This window comes from Anopheles merus, chromosome X (assembly GCF_017562075.2).
Source record: "Anopheles merus strain MAF chromosome X, AmerM5.1, whole genome shotgun sequence".
Classification (NCBI taxonomy): Eukaryota; Metazoa; Arthropoda; class Insecta; order Diptera; family Culicidae; genus Anopheles; species Anopheles merus.
In genome coordinates this window covers 16,483,541-16,503,064 of record NC_054081.1, presented here as the reverse complement: position 1 = coordinate 16,503,064, position 19,524 = coordinate 16,483,541, and the positions used below count along the sequence as shown (strand labels likewise).

General features: G+C 42.6%; 3 protein-coding genes across 6 annotated transcripts in view; 2 read left to right on the top strand and 1 right to left on the bottom strand.

Moving 5' to 3' along the window:
* Positions 1 to 2,191: 2,191 nt before the first annotated feature.
* LOC121595933 (coiled-coil-helix-coiled-coil-helix domain-containing protein 10, mitochondrial) lies at positions 2,192 to 4,218 on the bottom strand. 2 transcript variants are annotated; one of them, XM_041920418.1, is made up of 3 exons: positions 3,941 to 4,218; positions 2,871 to 3,036; positions 2,192 to 2,770 (listed from the first exon to the last, which is right to left on the bottom strand). In XM_041920418.1, exons 1-3 carry the CDS (start codon positions 3,985 to 3,987, stop codon positions 2,513 to 2,515), a joined length of 471 nt encoding a protein of 156 aa, XP_041776352.1. In that variant the 5' UTR covers positions 3,988 to 4,218; the 3' UTR covers positions 2,192 to 2,512. The 2 variants fall into 2 exon arrangements, with proteins under 2 accessions (XP_041776352.1, XP_041776360.1); XM_041920426.1 differs by lacking the exon at positions 3,941 to 4,218 and adding an exon at positions 3,103 to 3,360.
* Positions 4,219 to 5,941: 1,723 nt separating this feature from the next.
* On the top strand, positions 5,942 to 6,955 carry LOC121591065. Its single transcript, XM_041911432.1, has 2 exons — positions 5,942 to 6,472; positions 6,544 to 6,955. Exons 1-2 carry the CDS (start codon positions 6,053 to 6,055, stop codon positions 6,787 to 6,789), a joined length of 666 nt encoding a protein of 221 aa, XP_041767366.1. The 5' UTR covers positions 5,942 to 6,052; the 3' UTR covers positions 6,790 to 6,955.
* Positions 6,956 to 8,833: 1,878 nt separating this feature from the next.
* The window catches only part of LOC121592054 (telomerase-binding protein EST1A), a 44,571-nt gene continuing 33,880 nt past the window's right edge, over positions 8,834 to 19,524 (top strand). Inside the window, exons 1-8 of one of the 3 annotated variants that reach the window (XM_041913310.1) lie at positions 8,834 to 9,269; positions 9,495 to 10,601; positions 10,687 to 10,829; positions 14,641 to 15,934; positions 16,015 to 16,125; positions 16,424 to 16,435; positions 16,579 to 16,853; positions 16,939 to 17,084. In XM_041913310.1, coding sequence (XP_041769244.1) covers positions 9,528 to 10,601; positions 10,687 to 10,829; positions 14,641 to 15,934; positions 16,015 to 16,125; positions 16,424 to 16,435; positions 16,579 to 16,853; positions 16,939 to 17,084 — 3,055 coding nt within the window. In that variant the 5' untranslated portion in view covers positions 8,834 to 9,269; positions 9,495 to 9,527. Of the gene's footprint in view, positions 9,270 to 9,489; positions 10,602 to 10,686; positions 10,830 to 14,640; positions 15,935 to 16,014; positions 16,126 to 16,423; positions 16,436 to 16,578; positions 16,854 to 16,938; positions 17,085 to 19,524 lie in introns of all 3 variants that reach the window. The other 2 variants (XM_041913301.1, XM_041913318.1) reach the window with 2 other exon arrangements.

Below are 19,524 nucleotides of genomic sequence, written 5' to 3'. Positions count from 1 at the left end.
TTAATATTGATAGTATTGATAATGTATTGATCCACGCCAATACGAAAGCATCTTGGAGATATATTTAATATTGATAGTATTGATAATGGAAGAACATACTCAGTTATATGTAAAAATGGCAGCCGAGATAGAATGAAACCATATGTTGACCGGGAAACGACTGAGGGACATATAAGGTGGACCGAATGAGCGAGAACGCTGACACCAGAGGTTTTCCTCAATCAGATCAATGCATTGTTTCTTTATCGCGATCTAATAAACGATCATCTTCCGCCGTCCGAGTTACCCCTTTTATATTCGATCACTTCTTCTTGTGAACTATGGTTTTCATTTTACGCGCGGTTAGAAAACTCAAAACAATGTAAAAATTTGAAGAAAAAAAAAACACTACGATGTTTGATATTTGAATAACTAGTGTGCCTTTAGTGCAATAGATTTTTATATTTAAATTTGAAATTCCTAAAGAGATCTATCCTGCTAATTTCTCGAATCCACAAATTTCTCGTCACAATTGTTTTGATGTTACTTCCACCTGTGCCATCCACATCAAAATACAGTGGAACCCCCGTAACGAGTTTAGCCCGTTCCAGTGACTCACTTGTTAAACAAAAAACTCGTTATGGGTTTTTCTGTCGGATGCATGGACGTAACTACAATGATGAAGACGAATACTTTGCATCGACATAAACATATAAAAACCTTTATTCCCTAATTATAAATTACTAGCCCACGGGCCCGTGTTAATCCTATTTGCCCTAGCTCAGCCGCTGATTGGTTTCAAGACCGCAAATGTGCTGATAAAAAGGGCATATATACTAACAATAGTGTCAATATTAGTACTGAGAAGATATTTGTAGTTCGCTAGCGTTGCCGTTCTTGAAAAAGTGATCGATTGGTTTAGTTTTTTCTTTAATATTTCCAAAATACATTGTTTCAAAAACGATATATTTTGGATTGTGTCTAAGAACGTTTTTTTTTGTTCCTTTGATAAACATTTCCTGATAGAATATTTAAAAAAATAAGCTAGTTACATCATAATTTTAATTTTTGGTGGGTAATATGCTTAAGCACGAATAAAATTTTTAAGATGTCAATTAATGCATTGCCATCAAATCTATAACCCACTTGAAGATCACATATGTACTTCTGTGGAAGTCATCCAAGTGGCAGCAATTCGTAGGCTAAATTCTAGCCTTCATAAAATAGTCTAGATCCAAATAGAAAATATAAATACAAATAGATCTAGTAAAAACACATTTGAAACACTCGTCTACATATACCATACACTTGCGATTAACACAATTATTACGACACTTTTCCTCCTGCGAAAAGTTTTATATTAAGCGATTACTTAGTACAGTAGGTGACCGGTAACTAATATGCAAGCTAACTTCAGCTAGCGAACAATATTCTCTAACTGAAGTGACGTTTCGATGGATTGATAGTTTATTTCTGGGATTTGCTCCAGAATAAAAGATTTCTCTTGCGAAAAAAAATGAATTTGTGATCTTTGCTTGAATGATCCAGAAACACAATTAACATTCAATTTTTTTTTAAGCCTTAATGAAAATTTTTGGAACAGTATTATAAGTCGATCATAAGGACTTTTTCATGTCTGACGCCATTTTTCATCATGAACGTTTCACGTTACGTCGAGTTCGTTCCCTCACAATCTTAACATTTTTTCCATGTCCTTACCGATCTTGGACGACCAGATCTTGCTCTGTCTTTTAAAAATGACGTCTAATGGTACCTTTTGATCGTTTAGTAATCGATATTGCGCTTAAAATTACGAGTCTTGATGCTTTCGAATACAGCACCAGGGCGCTCACCGTTCCAAAAGTATTTCACGACAATTACTCTCAATTGTTTCATTGCGTTTTAGAATGAATCAACAACTAATCTAGCAATGTCACTTATCATACCTGTTAGTGTATGGATGCATGCAAAAGCTGTAATTCAAAAGTTTCATAATATATACTAGTAGAATGATGTAAAACAAACGCTAAGATTTGTATCCGAACCAATTTATCACGGTGTATTTCTCGAACTAAAGACATAAATTTCTGCTCGATTAGATTGTTTTTACTTTTGCATCTTTATTGCTGCTACTTTCCCTCTGTCTGTGACGCGTGTTCGCGCGTAACCCGTACAAGAACGCAAAATAAATAAATAAAATGGCCAGGTGTGCTTCGTGTTTTGTAGACACGCTACGTTGGGGCTGTTTATTCGTTAAAGACAAAATGAAAATCAACAACACATCCTAACAGCTCGCCACAGCGGAATTTCGTTTGCGCCACCATGGTCAATCAACCCCCTCTGGCCATCCCCCCCCATACTGCACACACACAGCTCTACGAAGCTGGTTGAAGGGCGATAAATTAAACTAACACCATCTTCGCGTCCCGATAAAGGTGCGTCTGTGTGTAAACCCATACGATCTAAAGCAAATAGCTCTTTTTTGTTTTCTTTAATTGGATCGCTAAAACGGGACGCCTCACGTCCTAGCAAGTTACATGTGATGTTGCACCTTGCACTGACGCAACGCCTCGTTGAATCCCTCGCAGAGCGTCAGGTCGGACTGGTTCTGGGCGCAGGACAGGAACTGTTTCATCTCCCAGGAGCACGGACCGGTTTCGCCGGCCTGCTGCTGCTGCTGCGGGTAGGCGGGTGCTGGTGCGTACTGCTGCGGAGCGGCCGCAACCGGTGCCGCCTCCTTCGAGTCGGATCCGCTGAACATTCCCGTGAGCGCGTGGCCAACCGTATGTCCCTGGAAAAGGAAGCGCACCGCAACAAAAGAAGAAACAGAACAGGTACAGACCGATGCTGTGTGCTTGTTGAGGCAGAGCCGACGGAGGTCGAACACTTACCACAGCTGATCCGATGGCAACACCGCCGGCGGTGGCGGCCATCTGTGCCATCAGGCCGGGACCCTGGGACGGGGCGGCCATCGGGGCGGCGACGGCGGCCGGTGCAGCCTGCTGCACGACGGGCTGCTTCGGGGCCGGAGCCGGTGGTGCAGCCGCCATTGGTGCCCTAGCGGAAGAAGGGGTAAACAAGTGAGTAAGAAATATTATTGAAAGAAGAAAAAACAACAACAACGTCGTGATCGGATCAGCCAGTTCCAAAGGTCAGCGCAGGGAGTTATGACGACACACGGAAAAAGACAGAAAATATCTCAGCAATGGCGAAGAAGATTTGGTGGAAAGTTCTAGATGTTTCCCCACATTTTCGTGTGGGTTGTTTACAGCATGCGCTGATGATTCGGTGTTTCCCCCGTGATGCAGTTTCCCGAACAAGCTATTGCTCCGTATGATGAAATGTGGTGCAATATGTTTATGACAAATAATTTAAAAAAAAATCCTCATTGGTACATTGCCATGCAAAGGCAAACATAATTTTTCAGCATTTTCCTAGCCGATGAAACTGACGCAACAGCAGACAGCATCACGCAACCGTGTGTCATACGGACGTCACACGAAGCGTAAACTTTGGCGTAAACTAAATTTCAGCCATACAACCCTATAATCTTTTGACAAGAAGTTTACGCTCTCCCATACAAATCAAGCGTAAACTTTTTGAGTTTACGCTTCGTGTGACGTCCGTATCAGGTTCATTCATGCATTCGGACCGTTTATTTTCGGTCGGCATACCGTCACCGAGGGACAATATATTACAATCGGTTTGCAAATCAATCCGGACGAGACATCCGGAACTGGGAGAGGCTAGGCTTTCAAGGATCTGTCCAACAGCACATCGAGTGTTTCCATCGCGAGAACAATCAGCCCGCCGTGTAGTGCTGATTGCGTAACGATATTTTTTCCAGATGTTTACCGCACGCGGCGACAGGCGATGGCCACCACTAGGCCAGGGCCGAAAGGAGCAGCATCGAGCGAACATCCCTAACCTCAACACGGAATAGAGTGGAAAGAAACGGTACCTGCGGGCGGCTGGTGGGGGCGATGCAGTACGTCCTCGTCGTGGCATTTTGATTTCACTTAATACACAGCGGCACTGGTTTGATTGGAGTAATTGACTTTGCAGTGCCTGACTTAATCACGATGTTTGCAGTGCGCCTCACACTCACGATGGGGTAGGTTTTTTGTTGGCACTTGGCTGTTTTCGCCTGTTTTCGCAAGTTTACACCTGATCACTGGATGGGGAGCCTGTTGGAAGCACAATGAATTTAAAGCATTCCGCTGGCGGTCACAGAATCGTGACCGCATGACGGAACGGTTGGCTCCAAGGCCTTTTCGGGCAGCCATGTTTGATTGCTTATGTGAAGTGACCGTTCAAATAGACATACAGTGACGACGTCTCGCGCGACAAAAAGTAGCTCAATTTTGCAAACAGAGCTACTCACTCGAGATTTCTGCTTCATCCAAAATAATCGAATTACCAAGTTTTTCTACGAGCCAAATTAATGCCAAATGCAAAAAATAGATTGGAATACATTTTAAGTCATTTTTTTATGTTTTTAAACAAAAAGCATGTAGGTTGACAGGGCCAAATGAGCTACTTTGATCTACGCGGAGTGAAATTTTGAGCTTTTGTCGCGCGCGACGTTGTCGCTGTATGTCTATTTGAACGGTATGCCTATTTGAACGGTGAATCAGCATCTGCATTATCTTCAATTAGTTGACAGATGTTTTTAAATAACCGGTTTCATTCAGTTGTATCTTTTTCAAATTGGAAAATTGTACGGATTTTCGCCAAAGAAATAAGATAGAAACTGCCCAAATAGCCAGTTCGTACTTTATAGCAGATTTAGGGCTGTTTAACGAAAAATCGTTCCGATGTCATACTTTGTGGCTGATTAAGAGATAGACGGTACTTTGCGGAACTATGGAGCTTTTTAACAGGGACATGGTACTTTTTGGAACTTTGCGGCTGATTAGCACTATGTGTAGGGTTCATGGTGGAACTTGAAGGCTTGTTAAGAAAGGGTACCGAACTTGGTGGAACTTTATAGCTTTTTAATGCATGACATCGGTACGAGATGGCTCTTGTCAAAGTGTCAAAAACGGACGTCGGCAATAATCTCATTGTTGCTGCAAAAGTTAGATTCGTTAATTGAAGAATGAATATTGAGTGAAGTGATTGTGAATTATCAGTAAATTGTGTAAAATTTTGTGTAATTCATCAATACAAAAGATTTAAAAATATACATATGTGTTTAAACGAAACAAATCTTGTTGTTTATTTCATCGATGACGCTTGCTTGAAAATTAAACACAAAGAAAAATAATCCCTGGCATCGTGGCATAAGGAAGCTGCTTAGGCGCTGTTTGAAAGACCCACATAGAACTTTGATGCTGTTTATCTACTGCAAAAGGCGAATTAGAGCAGCGATCTTTAGCGTGCCAAAATGAGCTGCTTAAGCAATTCTGGCTATTTGGGGTATATCTTGGGGACCGCCTGCATAACAGATTTCTTTGTTACTACGTGCATTTTTTGTGTGTCTATTGATTTTATCGAAAAAAATAGATTTAATAACAAAAGATTTGATGATTCGTTCCGTCACGAAATTTTAAATCATATGATCATATGAATATATCTTAAAAAAGGAAAAATAAATAATGTCTTAGTTTTAATCATCAAACATGTCAAAACACAATCAATTATATAATAAATTCACGAAATCACACAAAGTAACTCACTTCATTCGATGTTTTATTGTAAAATAACACCTCGCAAAGCCCAAGATATATTTTTAAAGTATATTTAATCGAAAAAATATGGTAGATAAATTAAAACAACCGATTAAATAAATGTAAACAAAGTTTGAATCCTGGGGACCTTACGTCAAATGACGAATTGTCAAAATGCACAAGATTCCACCACCTGATCTTATTAATCCACCTTGGTCTATATGTTTCGCAAATGTCAAGCTAATGTCATGTAGTCCGCTTTTGCTACTTGGGGCATGCGCACCTCGCCTAAGTCTACCTTGGTAGAACGTCAAACACAATCACAACAATTGGCAATGTGCATTCGGTCGTAAACACCGACGGTCTTTCAGAGTCACGAAAGATTCAGCAGGCAGTTTGCGATGGCCCTTCTGCACAAAAAAGCGTCCGAAATCCCGAAGGATGCCGTGCGTTTGAGCGAGGAGGAGGCAGTGCAATACTTCCTGAAGCTGGTGCAGAACTGGGAAAACCGGTCGGAAGTGTGGCCCATCATCTACACGCCCGGTGTGCTGGGCGCCGGTACGGTGTTTACCGGATTCTACATCAACAACTACTACCGGCGGGTGCTCAAGCTTGGCAGCTATGGGCGGCTTTCAAGCTACCTGCCAGCGGTTGCACTTCCTGCGATTATGGCCACCTTCTTCCACACAACGTTCGTGCTGCCGGACATAGTGCTCAACAAGGAGCCGTGCCCCGTTTGCCTGCAGACTCGAGCGGCCCTGCTGCAGACTGGCTTTGGGGTAGCATACCCAATGCTGCTGGTTCCTCTGTCGTCTTTCATGGTACGTGGGCGAAATCGTGAAGACAACGCGAACGCACAGCGCTCATTCATCCCTCTCGTCTTTCGTTACAGTTTGCAACGCGGCATTTTACCTACCGGCTACCATCAATCGTCGAGAAGCCGAAGGAGGTGCTGAAGCTGTACAGGAAGCTGTCCGGACCGATCATGCTGCCCATTACGCTGATGCTCGCCTTCAGCACTGCACTGGCCATCTTTCTTACCGGCAAAGAGTATGAAACGGTGTACAAAGTAAACATTCGCCTACTGCAGCTGGAACGGCAGCTGGAAGACGACGGTGTGGTTCCTATTCAGTCGTAAAAAAAGAAAGCCAGCTGATTTTATGCTAGTGCCAGGGGAAAGAAATACAGTTTAGTTGTTTGTAGGTTCGTAGAATGTAATTTAAATAAAACAAATTGATTCAGGATAATTACGATCATTGTTTGAAATATAAGTGAAAAACATCACATGTCAATAGTCCATTCAATTAGGATGTTATGCCACTAATAATCTTTATGATATACAACAATTAAAACATAATTTAATCGTTTTATGGTGTTTGTTGAAAAGCACAAAAATATAACGAAATAGAAGTATTGTTTAGAAACAGGATTTTCAAAGAAATCACAACCCCATAGTTGTGTTTCGAGTAAAACGAATTAAAGTTGTATGAACTAGAGGTGTGATAAATGACGCACGCGATTCCTCTAAATTTGACAGCTCAATGTGTTTTTTGCAAATAATTTAATTCTGTGAAATATTTTATGCTCTTTTGGAATGCCCTTAATGTTTCTTAATGCATTTAAAAATGATAAACGTACGTATAAACGTACGATAGCGTATATCGGATAATGACTGTATTTATGTAAATCGCTTTCTAGGGTCAAATGATAGCTGGTAAAAATTGGCATGCTTTTCATGCGATCGTTAGCCTAATTAATCTGTAGTTCAACCGATTCACAGACTTTACTGTGCTGGTAATTTACTTTATTGCTGTTTGTGAAGTTCGAATGAACCGAAATCACGTTGACGTTCATATTACAGGGTTTCCCACGATTTATTGGTCAGTTCCCATGATTTTTTGGTGCGTTCCCACGATTTTTTGGTCGTATCCCATAGATTTTTGGTTCGTTCCCATAATTTATTGGTATTTTCCGATTGGATATCAATACAATTGGACCAAAAAATTCTGGGAAACGACCAAAAAATCGTGGGAACGCATCAACAAAATATGGGAACCCACCAAAAATTGATGGGAACCGACCAATAAATCGTGGGAAACCCTGTAATGAACGACTCGGTTCACTAACGTTAACATAAAAGAACCGAAATGCCCTCCTCTAGTATGAACTTTCAGCCAGCTCGGTGTAGTGTTGCCTAGAGAATAAGCTCGAAAGGGTTCGGTTTCTATCCGTAATCTAGCGAGCGGTTGTGTTTTTGGTATGGTCCGGCATCAAGGCCGTGCTACGGGCTCGTTACTAACGTTGAGCCATATTCACAAACAACCAGAACTTTGTCCGAAGGGTAGATTCAATCACTACCATCGAAGCCGTCCGAAATCATCCAGAACCGCCCGGCATCTTCCGGAATCGTTCATAATCGTACGGAATCGTTTGAAACAGCTCGGAATTGCTCGGAATCTTTCAGAATAGTCGAAATCGTCTGGAATGGTCCGGAATCGCCGGAATCGCCCCTAAAATGTTTAGAGCGTTGATGCAACCTCTTAGTATACTGACAAAAAAGGCCTTTTTACTGCCCGTTTTAAGGTATTCAAGTGTTTCGAAGCGATTGATAGGGAGCTAGTGAACTTTGATCACTGTATAATAGTGATTCTGCAATGAAATTGGATCATTTTTTGTATTTTCCGTTGTTTTGTTGTTCTTAATATCTATACCATGTTTTAAAAATGCACGAGCTAATTCGCAGTTCACTTAACACTTTCTGATCGTTAAATCTAACTGTGACTTATTGTTGTATCCATAGTAATAGTAATAAATCGACCCTATAACTGTCATGTTATTAAAGCCCGAGGCATTAGTACCGATCCACTACGATTCCAGACGATTCCGATGGCTCCAGACGATTCAGACGATTCCGAACGATTCGAGCGATTCCGGACGATTTTAGACGATTCCGGACGATTCCGACGATCCCGGTGGAGCTAGCGATTACATTTCACTGGAGTCGGAATCGGAATCAATCTTGCCAAAACCGGAGCGGAACTGTGGGTACGATCCGGAGAACCCATCTCTACTCATTACGCTCAAGCAAGAAAAAAAAACAAACCCACCTGTAACGTAACTGTATTAACCTTGGCACGATTTGTCAGCCACCCATGCTCGGTCACTCTGCGCCAAAGCTTTGGCCATGGCTTCAAACGCCTTGTGAAGCGGTGAGATGAGTTTTCTTCCGTCAAATGCTTCATTTTGGTTCCCCTTGCATCAAGGGTAGGAAAGGCTGCGAAGTGTAAACGAACGACAAAAGAACAAAAAAAAAGTCCCACTCAAGCTGCTGACACAACATCATTGCATCGTGAATGGTCGCCTCGGCAGAGTGTTTTATTTTGGCGTAAAATTGATAGCCGACTATTTTTAACATAAATGACAGTGTGCGATCGTCGTGCAGGCAAAACTTTCGTAGCAAGTAAACAAAAGCACCACATCCTGCTGGAGACTGGCGATAGGCACCGGCGTGAAGGAAGGATACCGTGAGCGATTGATGCACTTTTGGGCGCATTCCGTGACCCCGAGCAACGTAAGCCGCGGAAAGGATATATTGTTGGCGGTACGCGCACGGGGAAGGTAATTAGAACGGCATTGTGGCTGGAAAGCCCGATGAACTCTTGTGATGCCTCACCGTTGCTGGGAAAGGCTGCTCTCGTAGGGCCATTTTCGTTGTAGAACGGCAGCTGGGCCAGCTGCGTGTATAAACATCGTTATCAAATTGTTACGCAAAGCAGCCGTAGCGGTGGTGGTGCTAGTACGCCTTTTCTAACCGAGAACCTTTGATCGTCTTAACCAGCATAGCGATCGAGCCGACGAGCTGCCTTGCGCGCGAAGATGAGAAATGCCACCGCACTGCCCACGATGGTTCCCGCCAGTGCAGCGTCGGTATCGTCGCGCAACGCCACCAATAAACGCCAGCAGCAGCTGTACAGCCCGGGCAGTGGGCCGCTGCGCAAGACGGAGCTAACTTCCAGCAACCGATCGCTCAACAATCAGTCCCCGCAAACAGACGAACCGTCCCGGCAGCGTTGGGGGAACGGCGGACCAGACGCGCTGGCGGGTGGTGGTGTATCGTCCCGGCACGGTAGCTCCGGCAAGGACAGCAACGTGCCCGGGTGTCCACCGGCGTCGGGCGGTTGGCGCACCGAGGGACACTCGAATCAGCAGCCCAACAGCGAGGAACTGGAACCGAGGGGCTTTGCCGCGCCCGCACCAATCAATCGCATGCAGCGCGACACGCGCAGTGTGGAGCCGCGGTACGTGGGCGGCTCGAAGAAGCCGTCGATGCCGTCGCTCTCGCACCTGGAGAATCTGCCGCCCCGGCTGCAGAAGAAAACGCTCCAGGATCTGGGCCTGCCGCCGAACTATCTCGAGATAATGCGGGCGGAGCAGCAGGCGATGTCGCAAACGCTGCCGAATCGCAGCGGCTCGCGGCATAACCGCGGCCGGCCACGGGGGTACGCGGGTAGCTCGGGCGGTGGAGGAGGTGGGAGCAGCGGTGCCTATTATACGAACGCTTCGTACGGTGCTTCCGGTCGTACGATGCAGGGGGGCAATAGGCCGGCGAGCGATGACGATTACTCGCGGCCCCGCAGCCGCTCGTCGGAGATTGTGTGCGGGCCGGAGGGAAGCTACGCGCCTCGCAGGGGGCCGTCGAATCGGGAGCGCAGGATGGAACCGGGACCGGGCAGTCGCAACTCCAGCTGTGACCGCAAAGAGCTGCCCAGGGGCACCCCGTACGCTAATGATGCAAGCAGACGGGGTGGTGGTGGTGTTGGTGGCCGTTTCAGGCAATATTCGACCGACAGCAATCGCATGCTGCTCGATGGCCCGGGCGGTGAGGTACCGAGCGGTTCGGGTTACGGTTCGATTCCGCCGTATAAGTCGACAAGTCGGCGGGAATCCTATGTAAGTGTGTAAAATTCTTGTGTGCCTAGCGAAACAATAAATTTGTGCTTTTTTTCTTCTTCCATTTTTTGAATCGCGCACACAGAGCTGGGCAAATGATTACGATGGTAGCACGGAACAAAATGTAGCAGCAGATCATTCGAGATGGCACGGGAATGTTGATATGGAAACAGTGCCACCAGCAGTGCCGATGGGCAACAGCAACCGCAATAGACAAAGAAATCGAAGGTAATTGAGAATAGCACTGTTATACATGTTTATATTTAATACCGTATTTATTTAGTACAATGAAAGCATGGTTGCTTTTTTACGGTCACGGTTACATCGTATCTTTTTGGCTTGTTCTGTCCACTTAATCGAGATGTTTTCTTGTCGAGATGAAAACAGGAAAGGAAAAAAAGTTTACGTTGCAATTTAAATATTTCGCTTTATATAGCAATATATAGCCTAAAATACTAAAATATTTATCCACTTTTTTAAAAAAAATCGATAATCATGACTAAGAAATAATAAACTACAATTAATGCAATATTAGCATGTTTTCGTAATTTAAATGTTTCATCTTTTAATTGCTTGTAAGCCATTATATCAGCACATTTCCGGCCTGCAACAAATTATGTCACTTTTCATACACATATGGAATAGAGTTGCCCGCATGAGAGTGAGGGCATGTGGGGTCCAACTGTATTTTGTTCGATCGTTTTTTACATTTAAAACAGTAAAACAAAAATGCAAAAGGGTTGCACCGCGCATACACAGAAAAAGTAATAACAATATTTGTTATTTAAAACCCCAATTATGTTACATCATATTACACTAAATATTTCTAATATGTACCATCATTTTGTTGCCTTCAGTCGTACCGGTGAACTCGTTCGTTCCAGGGACCGTTTGTCACGATGCTCTTTTTCTTTCTTCATAGCATTCCAGATATAAGTGTCTATGAGCATTCTAGAAAATGTAGGAACCCGTCTAAGTTTCCTGATGAGCGACTATGTCTGTCGACGAACGAGTTTACCGGTACGGCTGATGAACTAATAACCAAATTCCCCTAACGAGTTGAAACATTTCACAATGTAGAACATTATTTGATTCGCAACCCTGTGAGTGTATTTTAAAAAGGGAACCGTGATAATTTAATTTACATGGCATGTGTTGGGGCAATCGAGTTGATCCCGATCTTCGGCTCCCGAATGTCATAGAGACACACGCGTTCTCTTGTTTTTGATCGTTATTATTATAATGAAAACCCCTCGTCATGTTATTATAATATACGTTATACTTTACTACGCTCACCAAGAGCTGACGAAAATACATTGTATCATAATATTCCCATCATGCACAATATATCTGATCTCATCAATACCTTAGATTTGTGTTCAGTGCAGACTAGAGAAGTTATAACTCATCTCGATCTATCAAACGACAGTTTCTCCGCCAAATGTAGATGTAGACTTTCTTCTATTTGACGTAACGACCAACGCAGTAATGCTGACCTATAAAGGTTTTTGAGATTTTTTCCAATATCATCGCAGCTTGATAGTCAGTTCTTGCTATGGGGTTATAGTCCATATGAAGCTTGAACCTACGATGGACATTTGATAAAGTCGTTAATTAGTTATTTATTTTATTTCCATTTTTCGCTATTCCAATTCGCTATTCGCTCCAATTCTATTATTTATGTTTGCCGGTCTAATGGTACAGTCGTCAACTCTTACGACTTACAACATGCCCGTCATACGTTCAAACCCGAATGGACCGAGTTCCCATACGTAGGAGTATGATTTGCGAGAGCGCAATTTTCAAAATACTTCGCCTACTATAACTGTTAATTCAGCCGCATTGGGCAATTCTTCCGCACTGTTATTTGATTGATTCAATTATATTTTAGGATGTGTAGGCACCCTCAAAAATTTGGTTGAATGATTCCCATGTTAGTTAACACATTCTAGTTTATGGGTAGACCAGCGGTCGGCAAAGTCTGGTTAAGTTTAATCTGGCCCCCAAATGGGTTTGACTGATTTTTAAAGATAGGAAGAAATTGTTCTTATAAAAAATACATGAATATCTAAGCAATGCGAAAATACGGCCGAAGCCGTAATAATGTAAATCTAACTGAATCTAAGCAATGCAGCCGAAACTGAATATTTGGTAGCATGACATGTCCTGCTGAAATATGGCAAATTCTTCATACGCCTTGTTACTGAACGATTGTAGCCTTAAGGGCGTGAGCTGAATCCTGTTGAAAGCAAAAACTATCTTTTCCAAAAAGTATTTTAGCGCAAGTCTTCAAATGCGACATACGACTGCTTGTATATCATGAAGCCGTTAAAAGCTGGTAAAATCTAGATATGCTATGCTCCATTTATACGATCATTTTGATTATTCCCTACAAAGAACCCGATGTTTATGTTTATGTTGAATTATGTTGAAACCAGCATGCGCTTGCAGCAGCAGGCGAGATATAACTACCCTACTACTATTACAATTAAATTAAATAATAGGAATTACCATTCTTGAACTTTGCTTGGATAACTGGTATTAATTCAGAACAACAACATTATTACCAATCGTTTTGCTTGATATCTTAAACCAATTGTTTATTAATTTTTGTTTTTTTTTTTAGATTTGTGATCATTTTCATTTATCTATCATTAACAACTTTTGGATTTTAAGCAATACGGCCTTTTTGGACCGTTACTCCTGAATAAAAAAAAACAACATTTGGTCCTTTCCATTAGAAGTTTACCCATCGCTGCACTAGACCATTGTCACTCAATGTTCATTCATTCAGCGGATATTCTGTTGAATCATGTCTACCTGCACACTTGTTGTAGGAAGCAGAATGATGGCAATTAGCAACACCATAGCCAAACGATTGGCAGCGTTTACACTGCATTAGACCTTGTCTGGTGGAGTAATAATTCCACGGGATTCTGCAGTGCTCAAGTGCGTTAATTCAACGCGGCTTTGCAGGATCTACGCTTCGTTTGGGGAAGTGAGGGAGATAAGTTGCGTGTTCGTCATATTTTCTATAGCGAATTATCTTTATCGCTGCCACCGGATTAATACCCTCAACTTCTAGAACTGTTTTGACCCCTTCAGTGGGTATAGTGAACAGACCGCTTAGTATTATTTTACTATTACGATCTTCCGTCAGTAGATATGCTGCGATATACGTCTCTCCGTGTTAAGCCAAGTCTACTCGATAGGTCAGAGTGGAATCTGTGTTATTAAGTAGTACAACATGACGACTGTACAACGGGATCGAGGGTAATAAAAATTATGCTCTGAAATTAATAAAAAAAAAAACGTTTATATATGTTTATATGTGTGTTGAACATTAAATGACAACCTCAACATTACTTATTCACTCTGTAGAAAGACTATCTCAGTTTAAATTAGATTAAAATAGACGGCTTTTCTGTCATCTGGTATGAAATTATTTATCTGTTTTCTTGCTTTCCAATGGTGTGAGTGTTATTGTTGTGTCCGCACAAAACAAACATTGTGACGGTGGTGTACGGCACAAACAGCACATGTATTTTATTACTATATTTGGTAATACAATAAACACGGGTTATAATATAAACACACGCAATGCGGGGAGAGGACGATTGGTCCTTCTCGCGCCGCGATCCTCACTGACGACGTCACAGGATGACAGCCCTGCTGTCAACAGTGAGCGCTCAGGATGAAGCAGCGGTCTGTCCACAACAGTTATTTAAGAACTTCTCCGAGAGTGGGACTGAACGATTTGACGCATACTTCGATTTCAAGTATTGGTCTGGATTGATTTTCTCTATTAGGATTAAAAAACTAAACAAAAAATATCCAGTCAAGCAATAGACAAATAAAATCGTGCAAATAAAATTAACCTTGATTGATTGTGAGAGCGTTACGTGGTAATCTTTAAAACATAGCATTGAAGGCTTCATATTGCATAATCAACATAAAAAATAAATGCATTGAATTATTTGTTTCCCTATTGTGTTGTTATATGTTTGTATTGAAATATTTGTTTCTCTTTCTTTTGCAGTACTTCCCGCTCAAGAAACGATTATTACGATGAAATTAAAATGTCCTACCAGCAACGCGTCGGTAACCGCAGCCGACGCAACTCGCAATCATCCAATGTAAGCCGCGAGAACAGCTCCGAGCGCCCTTACTCGCGTTCCGGTGCCAATCGTCGCGGGCATTATCGAGATGCAAGCACCGACCGGGCCTATGAGTCGGGTGGCCGCTTTCAAAAGCATGCTCGTGAACGCTACAACAATCGTAGCAGGGATAACAGCATGAACCGACCGGTGGGTGATACACCGTACGACACGGACGGTAGCGACTGGCGCAGCACAGCAGTAGCCCCGGCGGATGGTGCCGCTCCGCTGAATGACCATACCGAGCGAGCGATTGCCGAGATGACGAAACAGTTTGAAAGCTCGATTGGGATACAGAAGGGCCCGGGCGTGTTAGTTATCCCGTCGGGATTGTCACCGAACAGTGCGAGCTCGACAGTCGCCGCAGCCGAGTGTGGTGGCGGGCGCGAAACGAAGCTGCTGTTCGATCCCAAAAACCCATCGCAACCCATCGTCGTTACGCGGACACAGTCAAGGGCTAGCAAGCACCGCGATACGCGCGACAGCTTGAGACGGGACGAAGGTCGAGACGGTGGCAGACATCAGCTGGCAGGCGGTCCGGCCTGGTACAATCCGGACGGGCAGCAAGCAAAACTGCTGCGCCAGAAGGAGCTGATCTACAAAGTGGTAGAAGCGGACGCACAGCTGCAGGAGCTCATGGAGAGTGGCAATCTGTATGCTGAATGGGCCCGGTACGAGCAGATCCGCCGTGGGCTGCAGGATTTGCTGGAAACGTTCCTGGTGCGGGAGATGCGCTTTGCCCAGGACGTGAATTTGGAGCACCACTTCTGGAAAATGCTGTTCTACGGCATCATCGAGCAGCTGCGAAAGCAGCTGTCGGAAGCGCAGGACGAGCAGTGGAAACAGTACTTGCAGGAGCGTGCGCTCGAGGTGGTGGAAAGTGGTACCGCTTACTTCGAGCAGCTGCTGACGCTGCTCGAGCGCGAGCACCGGTTCAGTCTGGAGCAGTTTATCGGTGCGAATGCGGCGACGAGCACGAAAGGGTTGCGCTACGCGCTGGCGCTTGTGTCGTCCCAGAAAATATTCCTGTTTTTGGGCGATCTTGCCAGGTACCGCGAACAGATCACCGGTGGTCATAACTTCCGCAAAGCCAAACAGTGGTACGTGAAAGCGCAACAGATTCTCCCTAAGAATGGGAGGCCGTACAATCAGCTTGCACTGCTGTCGGTGTATGCGGTAAGGTTTACCTCTGATCGTTGTTGTAGAGCTGCAAAAAATAATAATTAAAAAAAATCATTGCTGACACATCTTTGCAGAAACGTAAAATCGACGCAGTTTATTTCTACATGCGTAGCCTGATGTCGTCCAACCCGTTCGAATCAGCAAGGGAGAGTCTGATGGATTTGTTCAACGAAACAAAGAAAAAGGTACATTTGTGCTGTACTGTTTGTGTATGGATAGAAAATGTAGAAAAATTACCATTAAGTCATTTGGTCAAAAATAACACACATTCGTTTGAAAAAAAGATTGGCTTTCACCGGATAACCATAGAAACGCTTTTTGTACAACTGTTTTACGGCAGAAAAATCAATTTCCTGTAATCATAAACAATCCAAACCAAACCAAAAAAGTCTCTAAAAGGGCGTTTAATTCAAGTTACCCTATTTTTTCATCACGCTTACTAACTGCATACGTTGGCAAACAATCGAAACGGGCAATCTGTAGTATAAATTAGTGGTGAGTGGCTAGTGTATTAGACGTAGCACAAAAACAAACTCGGCTCCATGTGTTTGTCCCGACACGTATGTAAACTATCCTTAGTAACATGTTTTTATTAACGCGTATTTTCATGTGCGTGACGCGCTACGCAATCCGCTTAGTTTGAGAACAATCAGCGAAAGCGCGAAGACAAACTGCGCGCAAGGAGAAAGGAAAAGGAGCAGCGTTTCGATGGCAACCTGCGGCGTGAAATCTGGATACATCCGGAGGGTGGATCGCGTGTGCACCGGACTGGACCACTGTATCCTATTGCTGCCGGCCATTCGTCCGATACGAGCGACGAGGAGGAGCTGCAGACGCTCGGCTCGATCGAGCTAAACAAACGGTTTATCATAAGCTTTTTGCATGTGCTCGGTAAATTGATCACTAAGACGGGGTAAGAGGATGCTCGAGAACGGCTAGCTCTCACTTCAACCGAGTAGTAGATTGCTAAAACTGTGCGCTTTGTTTTTATTCTACAGCATGGAATCGTTTACCCAATGTGCGCAGCAGATGCTGCGCGAGTTTCGCATGTTGGTGCAGGTCACACCCATCGCTGTGACCAGCTATCGTTTGCTACAGCTAATGTCGCTGAACATGTTTGCGATCGAGATGACGAAACTGAAAGGTATGTTTCTTGTTGATTAACTTTTAGCCGCTGCAAGTACAGTTATTAATATTTTTATTTTATTAATTTATTTATTGACTTATTACTTTTTTCCTCCACTTTGAAATGAAGAGATCTTATTAATTATCATTAACTAAACATTCCAGCTAAGCCCTAATTCTAACGACTATTTTCACCAAAATTATCTTCTTATACGAATCAATCATAAATTTAAAAGCGAAAAAATTCAAAAGGTCCAGGTGCTAAATTGTCTTACTATTTACAAAATCAATTTTAATTTATGTATGCTATACAATATTGTGGCTATGGCTCAGGTACATTTAACGAATGTATAGTCTGTTCCCGATTTAATCGGTTTGTGCGTTCCCGAAGAATCCGCGTAACTCGAATGCCACCGTAAATCGAATTTCGCTGTTTTCGGCCAAAATACGATTTATTACTCGGTATTTTTTATTTAACTTAGTACTTATTTATACATTTATACACATTATCATTTATTTAATACGATTCGTGCAGAACATTATGATATTTTTGGCTTTTAAGTGGATTAAATTTGTTAGTAAAAATGTAACTTATACTGCATTGGTAAAGGCTTGAAGCAAATTGTACTGGTTTGACATTTGATCTATCAAATTTAGAAAACCGCGTCTCTCCAAATCCACGTAAGTCGAGAACCGCGTAGCTCGGGAATAGACTGTATACCGTATTTTCGCGTGTATAACGACACCCCTGATATCTTATTAATAGTTGGCCCCTTTTCGTTTCAAGTTCGTAGGCTGAATTTGTTGCTTCAGCATGCAAACCTCTTAGTTTTTCCTTATGCATTGGCAACATTTCTTGTTTTTCCAGTGTTATCTTTGTGGATACTCATGCACCAGACTATCTTCGTATGCAATCTAATGTGATATATCAGGTGTATAGTCTTTCCCTGAGATACGCGATTTGAAAAAAAAAATGACTGTTCATAAGTAAAATCAGTACAATTTCTTCCAACAATTTTCAAATGCAAAATAAATTGAATTATTTTTAGATGTTTGAAATCGTTGAAAAGACAAAAATAATGTAATCTTCTAAACGATTTGTATTAAATATGTAATTAAGTGCCTACTAAGTACTAATTTTAATCAAAAATAACCATTTACCTACAATATTTTGGTTAATTAACGTGATATTCGACATAAGCGAAAATTAGAAAAAAAATCGCGAATGTCTCCCGAACGCATTACTCGCGTAACTCGGGAAAAGATTGTAACAGTTACTACCTGTGTACAACGAACCCCTTAGCCTGGTCATTTTTCAATTAAAAGGGGGTCGTTATACACGCAGAATGCGTTAATTTGTTAATTGGAGTAGTTCATCACAGGGTTGTACAGATTTTGGACAAATTATACAACAATTCGTTCTTTTTCTTCAGTGCAACTGCTGCCTGTTCTTTCTGATCTATATGCTACAAATTATGCTCGAATAAGTTACGGGCGTTAAAGTAATGTTGAGTGTGCGTAGAAGCGACGAACTCTTTCTCAGTGTGATTGTTCTGTTTAATACTGCAATGGACTCAACGCCACTGGTGCTAATATGTTGTTAAAATGATTTTTTTAAAGAATATTGTTGTTATTGCATGAATCGACTTACTAGCAACATGGGTGTCGATACGAGCATATCTAATGTGAGTAATTGTTTTCCCTTTGCTGTGGTATTAAGTCATGTTAAATGTGAGTACAAGCGACGAACCTTTTGCTCGCGGATGTCAATATTCTATCTAATAATGGAATGGTGTAGAAAAGGATGCCCGTGTTGAAAGGATACAAAATATTGGTTCTAATAGATTGCTTTTCGTAACGTAACAACATGCCCGTCATGGGTTCAAGTCCCGAACAGACCGTGCCCCCTTACGTAGGACTGACTATCCTGCTCTGGTAACAATAAGTCACTGAAAGCCAAGCTCACTTCACTAAGTGGGTACAGGCAGGCCTTAACCGACAGCGGTTGTTGTGCCAAAGAAGAAGAAGAAGATTGCTTTTCAATTGGCTACGAATGAAGTGACAAAATAGCTATGCTTTGTGCATATATCTTATATCTGCATGTATACGCATGTAACAAGCAACTAATTTGGGTTAGCGTACTCTCATGTGTCCGCATGATTTTGGTCCGAATTTTCTTCTTTGAACTATGCAATACCCAAACATCGTATTGGCACTCGGTATCGAAGTTCGCAAGCGAAGCTTCACCCACTAAAATGACATCAATTTATCGTAACGCGTAAAACATGTCGAGTGTACCCCTTGCATAATGGATCGTTTCACGGCTTTCGGTGGATCTGCACTACCGATAGCTGAGCGAAAAGTCGACGATGATTTCACTTTCGATCGGTTTTGCCAATCATGTGAATGAAGCTCGAAAAAAGCTCGTAGCCGCGTTTGAGGAGCCACTTTTTTGCCAA

Bases quoted from the DNA above. Each gene is read 5' to 3' on its own strand.
- LOC121595933 (XM_041920418.1), bottom strand. From the start codon at position 3,987: ATGCCACGACGAGGACGTACTGCATCGCCCCCACCAGCCGCCCGCAG. The intron at 3,037-3,940 runs GTACCGTTTCTT...TTCTTCCGCTAG, and splicing joins CCCCCACCAGCCGCCCGCAG to GGCACCAATGGCGGCTGCAC. The intron at 2,771-2,870 runs GTAAGTGTTCGA...TTCCTTTTCCAG, and splicing joins TTGCCATCGGATCAGCTGTG to GGACATACGGTTGGCCACGC.
- LOC121591065 (XM_041911432.1), top strand. From the start codon at position 6,053: ATGGCCCTTCTGCACAAAAAAGCGTCCGAAATCCCGAAGGATGCCGTG. The intron at 6,473-6,543 runs GTACGTGGGCGA...CTTTCGTTACAG, and splicing joins TTCCTCTGTCGTCTTTCATG to TTTGCAACGCGGCATTTTAC.